The sequence below is a fragment of the Strongylocentrotus purpuratus genome, unplaced genomic scaffold (genome assembly GCF_000002235.5).
Source record: "Strongylocentrotus purpuratus isolate Spur 01 unplaced genomic scaffold, Spur_5.0 spur5_scaffold_16, whole genome shotgun sequence".
NCBI classification, from domain to species: domain Eukaryota; kingdom Metazoa; phylum Echinodermata; class Echinoidea; order Camarodonta; family Strongylocentrotidae; genus Strongylocentrotus; species Strongylocentrotus purpuratus.
Genome location: NW_022145601.1, coordinates 32469661 through 32480796, shown reverse-complemented (window position 1 = coordinate 32480796; position 11136 = coordinate 32469661). Strand labels below are relative to the sequence as shown.

Here is an 11136-nt window from a genome sequence, read left to right as displayed (position 1 = left end):
TTTACAATCGGCTCATGCAAAAAAAAAAGTATATATATTTTTGCTGAATCATGCATGTATGTACGTACATTTGTGTAAACACTACGGCTGAATAAAGATTTCATTTTTTTTTTTAAATACTAATACTAAATTTGTTCTTTAAGTAATGCTACGGTCACAAATGTTCGTACGAATCTCCCTGTTTTTACGAATTTCAGAATTCTTAGAGATTCGTAGACGGTACATAGTTTCTTACGTCCTTCTTACGGAGTTCGTACTAACGCCGTTTAATTCGCGAGAAGAACTTAAGGCCTTCTTGAGAAACGTAGTGATTTTCGGTTATACAATGGCCCTAGAGTTCGTACGTTTTTCGTAAGAACGCCTTGAGTTCTTCTTACGTCAGACTTACGGCCATCTTACGAGTTTTGATCTCGCAAGGTGGTCGTACGTATAACTCACGGCATTCACAAGTCATTCGTAAGAAGATCTTACGATTTTTTTAAATATTTGGTCGGGTTGCAAAAAAAGCCCTGCTGTATACGGTCGAAAATTTGAGTGTTGAAAGTTTGATATTTGACGATGGCAGTATTGCCAAGAAGACTACAACTGCAACTGCAACTCTATCAAGTGATTCTTGAACTTACTGTTTTTTGTTCTCCATATTTTTCCCTCCACAGGGATTTTATTGATTTTCATTGGAAACAAATTAACAAATATATATTCAAGGTAATTTACATTTATAACATTAATACAATTGGTTTAGTACAATCACATAGCAGATGTATAACTGTTTCAATCTGTTCATTACAAAACGTACATTCTTTTCTTGGGACTAAATTCATTTTAAACAGTAGATCGTTCGTATATAATATGCGTTGCAAAACTTCAAACTGAAACCATCGTAAGCCCACATCAATGGTAAAATTAAATCCAATAGAACAATATGTTTCCCAACTCTTATCATTCAGGTCGAAATACACGTTTACATAGTCCTTTTCTTCTCTTTAAAAAAGTTGCATAGATATGTAAACATCCTTTAATACATTTCATAACAAATGTCATTGTACATGTATCTGAGAAAAGAGGTTGTGGCACCATGTTAAAAAATAGTACAATTGTTAAACCCTTGTCTAATTACATCGCATAATCCACGATAAAAAAGAAAATTTATTTGAATATTATACTTTTCTTGGAAATGTTTCAGAGAGAAAAAAAAATCACCATTTGTCTCTAAAATATCATTGACAAAGCGAACTCCCTTTTGACACAATTTTATATTATATATTGAGCTATTACCTATTTTAATGTAATCATTATTCCATAAGGGTTGGCAAGAAATGTTATCACAAGAGCGTACTGTAAGCCATGAACATTTCTTTCCAAAAAAGGTTCTTTGTTTTACCTGCCAGTTCCCGAAAATAATTGTTTCCCGAAAATAATTGTTTACTGTTAGCATATCTGTTACTTCCTTTATTATAAAAGCAGCCATGTTCACCGAGGAAGTCAACAAGTTTTTGCTCTGTGGTGGCATCAAAGTCATACTTCTCCTTTCTTAGTTTCCCCGTTGCCTCATCTTCATCGCTATCAAACTGCCGTCTTGATGGTTCTCCCTCCTCGTCGTCATCGTCTTCATCTTCCATCGCCTCCTCCCGGTCGCTTTCGATGGCTTGATATTATTGCTTGATATTATTGTTGCTGCTCTCCTCCTCTTTCTCCTTCCTCCTCATCTCTTTACGTTTGTTACGTTTATCTACGTTACGTTTGTTTCCCTTTCCTCTCTTTCCTCTAACGGATTTCCCCTTTGGTCCCATATTTCTTCGACAGGGGGGCACCCTCGACGACACTATGAACAGGCGCACTGGAAGCAGTTTAGGATTGGGGGTGGGGGGGGGGGGGCAAACATTTCAGGGGCTCACCTTCCAGGGGCAATGGCGTAATGAGCAAAAACGTTTGGAAGGGGGAGCAGAAGAAAAATCTGCATCACCACCACTCTTACTCGTAAATTCGCGTGGGGTCGAGGGGCTGAGCCCCCGGAAGCTCAGAGGTTTTTAGATATTTAACTACGGTCAGATAAGCATCCAGGGGACCGCCTTAGGGCCCTTAGTGGGGTCCGAGGGCGGAGCCCCTGTAAGCTCTTGAGTTTTAATTAGGCATTTAATTACGGTCAGATCAGCATATTTTGATACCTTATTTGTGACATTGGCAGGTCACTTATTTTTTCTCTCTTTCTTTCTTTTTCTCTGTAACATACTTTTCAAAAAGTGAGGGGGCTCGAGCCCCCGAGCCCAGCTGTTCTGCAGGCCCTGACATGAAGGCTTTAAATAAGCATATTTTTCGCCCGACTGTAAATTTGGGAATTTCTAGTTTTCCAACAAACGTATCAAAAGGTATGACTTACAAAAAAATTGAGAAAAAATACCGGAAATCATATCTTTTCAGTAACATTTGTAAATCACTGCAGGGTATCGAATAAGAAATAACAATAAAATCAGTCCGCCAGCGTTCAGGGGCTCATGTCTTCTCACCCCAATACCAAAATACACAAATGCTTTCCCATCCTCTCACAATAATTCGACGATATGCCCGTATCGCTATTATAAAAACCTCCATTGATAAATAAAGGTTGCATGCCGAATGTTTAAGAAATTTAATTCCTGTTAACTTTCCTTTTCTTTTGAATGGAATGTTATGTGTGATATAATTCAGGTTTTACCAGGTTCCCCCCCCCCCCCCCCACACCACTTTTTTTGGTTGGCCGGGGGGCGGGGCTCTATGATTATGAACATAGTGAGGATTTGAACTTCACGCGCTTAGCATAAATTGTGTACGTACACCTTACGAGCACCTTACGAACGCCTTACGAACGCCAGGAGTCGTTCGTACGAAGACCATAAGAATCTCCGCTCGTAAGGAGTTGTTACGAACGCCATAAGAGCCCTCTATGAACAACTTGAGGCGTTCTTACGTTCATCGTAATAATTTGAAGCTTCTAGAATTGTCCCTCGACCCTACGAAATGTACGAAGATCTTGCGTGGTTCTTACGATGTATTTACGGCGTCATTACGGCCGCCTTACGAAGAGAGGGTTTCGTACGATGCTAAAAAAAATCTTGGACCAGACCATCGACCAATTTGTGATCTTACGAACGGTCTACGAACGGTCTACGAACGCTGGTTTCGTACGGCCTTCTTAAGAAGATCTTACGAAATGGTCTGAAAGTCGTTCGTACGGCGTTCGTAACAGCCCGTAAGGGTATTTGTGACCAAGGCATAATACGAACAGAGGAAAAACACAATACCACGTATATCATTTTTTACCATGCCAAGTTGTTTATTATTTGTTTTACTTTTATTATGCTGTTATACTCTTGTTATGTGTTCTTGTGTGCATTTTGTTGTCCAACATTGGTTATTAAGATAGATTTCAATAAAAATGACATTAAGTCTAGACTTTTTACATTATTGGTAAAGCTTTTCTTTTTACGATTGTCAGAATCCCGGAATGATAACATTGAGAAAAAAAAGATAAGTTTTCATGACTTTGACAAAATCCTCGGGATCTTTTTTAATCAATAGATGAGAATTTAGGAATGGAAGTACAAACAGTTTTTTTTTTTAAATGTACAATGTGTATAAATTATACAAATGAGGGATACATACAAATTTAGAATTGAGGAGAGACCTTCATTTTTATTTTATCAGTGCCTTGTCAGTGGCGGATTCAGGGGGGGGGGGGAACCCCCGGTAAAAAAGAAAAAGTGTGAAAAGGGAGTGGGAAAGAAAAGGAAGGGATAAAGAAAGAAAAGGGAAGAGAACAAGAAGAAGAAAAGACGGAGGAGAGAAAAAGGAGGGGAAAAGGAAGAAAGAGGAAGAGAGAGGAGAAAAAGGCGGAGGAGAGAAGGGGGGGGGGGGAGAAGGAAAATAAAGAAGGTGTTTGGTTTTTTTTACTCGGAAAGGGGCGGGGGATGGGGGGGGGCACGCAATTTTGCAGTGAGCATAATTATGGTGTCCCTCTTGCCACAAGAAAAACAAAAGGGGGGGGGGAAGCACGAATTTTTTTGAGTTAAAGGAAAAGTGAAAAAATAAATAAAGAGAATTAAACAACGTTAGAAGAGAGGTGCGATAGCATGAGGAATTGCATTTATTTTAAAAGAATAATGGGATAACAACCAGGGGTGTTGCTTAAGGGGGGTGGGGGTGTGACCCCCCCCCCCACCTGTCAGGATATTGTCGGTAAAATTGCGCTGCTGTCAGGAGAAATGAGAAAAGGGGAAAGGGGAAATAAGAGGGAAAGAGAAGGAGAAAAAAAGGAAAAGAAAGGAAAGAAAAAAAAGAGGAAAAAATGGAGAGAGAGAGAGAGAGAGAGAGAAGAATAAGAAGCGAAAGAGGAGAGAAAGGGAAAGAAAGAAGAGGAAGAAGAAAAGAAAAGGGGGAAGAAGGAGATCGGGGGGGGGGGGCTCGCCTCATAGGCTGTTGCTTCCCCCCCCCCCCAAAAAAAAAAAAAAAAATAAATAAATAAAAAAATAAGAGAGAAGGAAGGAAATGGAAAGAAAAAAGGAAAAGAGGAGATAAAGGGAAGGAAATTGGGGAGGAAGAAAAGAAAAGAAGGGGGTATTAGTTGCAATCGGGAGAAATCAAATTTAATCGTGGTTTATTTCTAATTCCATAACGGTGGTTTACACATAATGCTGAAATTACATAATTTTCCGAGATTTTTCTCATTTTTTAGTAAATTATACTTTTTTATGCGTTTGTTGTAAAATGACAAATTTCTAAATTTACAGCCAGGCAAGAAATATGCCTCTTTAGATGCCTACAAGTCATGTCAGGGCCCGCGGAACGGCGGGGATCGGTCCCCCCCCCCCTCATTTTTTGAAAAAGAATATTAAGGAGAAAAAGAAAGAAAGAATAGTAACTGCCAGTGTCACAACAAAATAAGGTATCAAAAAATGCTCATCTGACCGTAATTAAACGCCTAAAACCCCTGAGCTTACGGGGGCTCTGCTCCTGGGACCCAACCAAGGGCCCTATAAAGGCGGGCCCCTTGATACTCATCTGACCGTAATTTATTGCCTTAAACCCCTGAGTTTCCGGGGGCGGACAAGAAGGTATCAACATTATGTTCATCTGACCGCAGGCGCGTAGCCAAGGGGCGGTGGGGGCGGCCCCCCAAACAAAGCCGGCCAAAAAAAAGAGAGGACAGAAAAGGAAGAGGACGTAGGAAGAAAAAGGAGCAGACAAAAAACATTTTTGAAATTCAGACAAGGATTAAGAGTCGAAAACGGTACAACGATTGTCTTCTTTCTCTAATAATTTAATGAAATGTCAAAGCCTTCGCGCAGGGGGGGGGGGAGCTGAAGTGAGACACGGATTAAGAGTCGAGAATGGTAATACGAATCGTCTTCTTTCTCTAATAATATAATGAAACGTAAAAGCTTCCGCGCTTCGCGCGAGAGCGGGAAACTGAATTCAGACGATGATTAAGAGTCGAGAACGGTACAACGAATCGTCTTTTTTCGCTAATGATTTAATCAATTAGCTTCGCGCTTCGCGCGCGCGGAGGGGGGAGGGGGACTGAATTCAGACGAGTATTAAGAGTCGAGAACGGTACAACGAATCGTCTTCTTTCTCTAATAATTTTAATGAAACGTTAAAGCTTTTTTGCAAGGGCTACTGGTTATAAGTACCAGATCACCGTATTTGTGCAGCAACGAAGTGCGGTGGACATTAATGCGCCAAATGTGGGTCTCAAATTGCAAAAGATCCCTACTCTTAGAGGGAATAGGAGAAAGCAATTTTACGTCATATTACTCCAGGAAGTGCCTGATCATTATCCCGAATTCACACCCCTGCTCGGTCGTTATGCTCTATTGATCCCCTCTTATCTCACTCACCAGGTTACATCAACGAGATGGACACCAGACCGACAAAGGGGGGGGGGGGGGGGGGAATTATCTTGAGGACCTTCTGCACAAGAAAACTGACGACCATCTTAAAATGGTCCTCTTACATGCCTTGATAATATCTTTTGCTGGGAGCCAGAACAGCTCTTCTGGGATAGCTCGTCTCGACAAACGGTTTATCTTCATTAATAATTCTATGTAAGACTATCGATGGGCAACTAGTCCAAACTGTATCGTCCTACACGTTAGCGGCCACATCCCCTGATGTGGCGAACGTATACGTAAACCTTGAGTTGACAGCGCCCATACAGTTTGAATCAAACGAATTATCGAGTAATTCAATGAATTTATACTCGGTAACGTAGGCCTATTCAGTGGCGGATCCAGGGGGGGGGGGGGGGCCGGGGGGCCCGCCCCCCCCCCCCCTTGAGAAAAAAAATCATTTAAAATCACGTGATTTTTACGATTTTGGGGGGTTGGGCCCCCCCCCCCCCTGGCGCTCAAGGGGGGGGGGGGTGCAAATTGAATTTTTTTTGAGGATCAAAGAAATAAAAAATGTGCTCACTACCCCCCCCCCTCCCTCCCCCCCCCCCCCCCCCCCCCCCCCCCCCCCCCCCCACTGAGCGACTTTTCGGCCGGCGCGATTTTAAAATTTTCGGGAGCAAAAAAAAAAAAGTTGGGCCCCTCCCCTAAGAAATCCTGGATCCGCGCCTGGGCCTATTATGGACACCAAATGAACATCAATTACAATTTCACTTGGTCGTTTATTCGAGAAAAGGTTACAATTATTTCTTGTGTCGTGTTTCTTCAGTGTTTATCCCTTACCTAATTACTTGATTAATTGAGCTCGTTTACGCATCCACATCAACAATCACTCACTTAAAATATTAGTGGGAGGGGGAAGGGGAAAGGAAAAGGATCATTTAAATTACTGGGACTTTTAGAGTCTTTGATCGATCGATAACTTGTCTTTAAGAGTTTATAGGCCTTTTTAATTGGGGGGGGGGGGGGGGACGGGTTGACTTAGCTCTTTCTTGTTCCGGTCTCTCGACTCGTCGCACTCGTGTCGGGGCGTAGCAGACTTGAAATTTCCTCTCGATGTCCTGGGGGCGTCGGAGGGTCTTAAAGGTGTGTGCTCGTCTCCGGTCCTTGTGACGTCGAAATCGTTGACTTTCTCAAATACGAGCACAAAATCAGCGTTCTCCTTTGTCTCTTTCTATTATTCTGGGTTGGAAGTGTTCTTTTTACTGGAGAAGGGCGAGGTGCAGTATTACTATTTGTCGTTTCAGTCTCTTTCTATCACCGTCAGCAAACAGCGACAAGAAGATGAAGTTCAGCAACTTTCAAAATATTCCGTGGACGAAGCTTTAATTAGTACAAGTCGGGGATCTCCAGATGTCTGTGGTGGCTGAATTAAACTTAGGGTGAAAGGAGAGGGGTGGTAAATGCTTGGGGTCCAGGGATGCAAGTGTGAAGGGAAGGGAGGATTGGGTCTTTTTATACTCAATTAACACACCGTTCAGCCATCTAGCTCGCACCTCGAGTCCAACAAATTCCTTATTAATTTCCTTTGTTTTTCCATCCCATAATACTTTTTGGTCACCTGATCTCCCACCACTGTCGACTTCTTAATGGACAGGGCTAAAACTTATTTCATTGGTCCAAACTTTCTATTCCAAAACTCTTACAAACTTTTTACCTGTTTTTATTCCTGATTGGTCAAATGAAGGGGAAGTCCTTATACTTTTTAGCGTGGGTATGCTGGATTCACTCGTTGGGATATTCTCGAGATACCAGTGACAGCTCAGGCTCTAGAGTATCAATTAACTACTAACACAACGACTCTGTTATCATTCACCATTTTCACAAACACCTAACTAAATTCTATCAAAAACAAATCTGTTGTCCAAGCTATTTTTATCGTTCTTAACCCCACTCGACCTATTGCTCTACCCTTTTTCCCTTGTCCCTTCACCTACATATAGCTACATAGTCTATCCCAAAGCCATTTATTTATCAATCAAATATCCCCTAGGACTCATAATTCTTTTAACTCGGCTACTTTCAAGTTCAAGCACTACTCAGCATGTTCACACTCATCTTTAATCCCAGTGTATTTCACCATGCTACAATATATTCTGAATAAGATTCAATAACAAATATTTATTCCAATAATATTTGGGCTACTATTCCTCTAATACATCATTCGATTACATCAACAAATACATCGACAAAGCTTAGACTGTGAATAACTTCCAACGCATCTGATTGCATTTCTTTTGAATATAGAGAACAAAATGAATACAGATTTTAAAAAGATAATGTATTACTGATCATTGACATTCATTGCAATCATTGTGTAAATATCAATTATCAAGAATCACAGATATTTCACCATGTTTACACTGCATGTATGCACATCCAACTGAGGTCAACATAATTCAAGCATGAAGATATAAAAAGGTTCCGATTTCATAAATCTTTTGTCTGCAGACCTGAAGAGAGGCGACAGTAGTTTGTCGGCCTACATTGTGAGAAGCAGTTCAAACGCATAATGTATATATACATTGTACGTGGAAAATGCGACAGTTAAAGAGAAAATCAAATTTAGTGCTTGCATAATACAATCGTACACCAAAATAACCCATGCAACTAAGGAATAAATGAAAATGCGCTACTATGGCATGCTACATGCTATGGTATAATTAAATAATCATACATGGATATAAACACATTTCAATTACACTAAAGTTAAGTTTATTACAAAGACAATTGTGAAGGTTTGATATGCTGTGTGAACAGACTAACAAATACCACTATGAATTATTATGTAAAATGTATTCAAAGAAATATATTATGCAGGGTTGTTTGGTGTCGTGTATGGTTAACTATATAAAGACATTCATCAAATTAAATATAAATCACTGGCAATGAAAAGATTTACTGAAACAAATATCTTTATAACGAATCATCATTAATCAAGCCCGATACTTCCCAAAAGAATACAATCGACCTGACTTTTCTTTCCTCTTTAAACTCTGAATTGTTATATCTTCCCCATGAAATTTGAAGATAAAATGGAATATTAACACGAAAAACATACGCAATATATCACCTAGCAACTTTCAAGAGGTATATCTTTGGACAAAACATAGACGACCAGAACAGCTGCCAATACGAACTTGGTCACTCTTTCTAGGCCATAGGTTTCACATTCTTTTCAGATTTGTATTCATTAACATATATTTAAAATTACTTTTTAAGCAAAACACTTTTTGAAAATATGTAATAATATTAAAGCACAAACACTCAAGACTGGCTGTTTACAATATTGTGTTTACTAATTTCCTTGATCATTTATGAGAAAATGTATTTTTTTAAAATCTTTTGTTGTTGGTACTTTTATTGTAATAGAAGCTTATATTAATGCCTATACATTTTCAAGAAAAATCTAATTGGAAAACGCAATTTTATATAAACAAGAAAAGGAAAGATTACAAGCAATTAACTCTGCCAGTAAATAAGCCACTGGTACTATTTTGAAGTCATGTCTTCAATTATACAGTCATTAGTCATTACCACTTAAAAGTCATTCAAATTTAAATATCTTTTCAATGACTATTCTAAAAAAAAATCTATACCTTCATGCATTCATGACCTACATTTTCTAAACGCAATCCAAAATAAAATATTCATGACAAGTCCACAATTTAACGTCTGAAATGATTATGCTGAGGTAGAGCAGCTAGTCCGAAGGTAAATTAGTAGATCTACTTCTGGAATTTGACGTCCCTTCCATGTGGGCTATCGAAGTCCAGGTCAGGTCCAATGGCCACAATGCGGTGCGGGTTGATGTGTACATGGCTCAACTGGTAATGTTTCTGGATGTGCTCTTGATCGACAGTCTCACTTACTCCTGGAGTCTGGAAGATATCACGTGTAAAGCCCCAGAGATTCGGGTAGTCAACGATCCGCTTCTTGTTGCACTTGAAATGATGGGCGTAGACAGTATCGAACCTTATGAGGGTAGTGAAGAGTCGGATGTCGGCTTCTGTCAGTCTATTTCCACACAGGTAACGGGATTTGGATAGCACCTCCTCGGCTCTATCAAGGGCAGCAAAGAGTTTAGGAGCGGCATCGTCGTAGGCTTCCTGGGTTGTTGCAAAGCCACATTTGTACACACCTATGTTGATGTTGTCAAAGATCCAGGAGTTGACTTCGTCGATTTCTTTCAGCAGATCCGCAGGGCAGAGATCTAATTCTTGTTGGTCCTTGGTGGCTGAGAAGGCGTTGAATTCCCTGTTGAGCATCCGCATGATCTCGGCAGATTCATTATTGACGATGGTTTTGATCTTTTTGTCCCACAGGACGGGCACTGATACACGACCCGTGTAACCCGGGCTCGCAAGCTCATAAATCTCCCTCATGTTTTTGCAGTTGTTGACAGAATCGAGCGTTGTCTTCGGTTTATCATCCGAGAAGAACCATCCCTTGTCTGCCATCAGCCAATCGACGACCGTAATCCCAACAGCATCCTCCAAGCCCTTCAGTTTACGAGCGATAAGAGTACGGGAAGCCCAGGGGCAAGCCAGTGAGACGTACAGATGATAGCGGTCCTTCTCCGGCTGGAATTTTCCATCAGCAGTGATCCAGTCGCGAAAAGCAGTGGTAGCGCCCTTAAATTCACCCTTCTCATTCGTTGGCACTGGCGCCATTTTCTCTTCTTTCTGACCAGACGACATGGTTGTTGTAAAATGTGAGTTTGTTAATTGGTAAACGACTCTGCGCGACGTAGACAATGAAGCTCCAATTGTGTGTAATATTCCTGATGATCTAGCTATCATGATATTCGACACTCTCGACTCTCGATCCTATACTATGTATATGACGCGCAAAATTGTAGTATGCATCGCATTCAATCAGCGTAACACAAATAATTGTCCGTGCACCGACTACGATGGAGTTTTATGTGTACTACATGTACCAGGTACACAGCACCCTGCCTAGCCTTGAAGCTCAATGTCGATGAGCGTGTAGAAATATCAAGATGGCTGTTATTGAAGGGAAACCGAACCCTTGTAATAAGTCCATTTGTATGAAAGCAGGAAAATAAGATAAACGGAATGGCGAAAGTTTGAAACTAGTCGGACCGGTAATTAGGATGTTATGAAATTATGAGATCATTATGTGTATGCGAATCGCAAATTGGCAGTCTGGTCGGTTGAATGTGACGTAGGCGCGGATCACTCTCTAG

The 11136-nt window shown here is 40.6% G+C and overlaps 1 protein-coding gene across 1 annotated transcript; it reads right to left on the bottom strand.

The window, feature by feature from the left end:
- Nucleotides 1-6890: 6890 nt before the first annotated feature.
- On the bottom strand, nucleotides 6891-10884 carry LOC576373 (glutathionyl-hydroquinone reductase YqjG). The gene has a single exon (XM_003728089.3). The coding sequence runs from the start codon at nucleotides 10724-10726 to the stop codon at nucleotides 9653-9655; it is 1074 nt and encodes a 357-aa protein (XP_003728137.1). The 5' UTR covers nucleotides 10727-10884; the 3' UTR covers nucleotides 6891-9652.
- Between the last annotated feature and the right edge of the window lie 252 nt (nucleotides 10885-11136).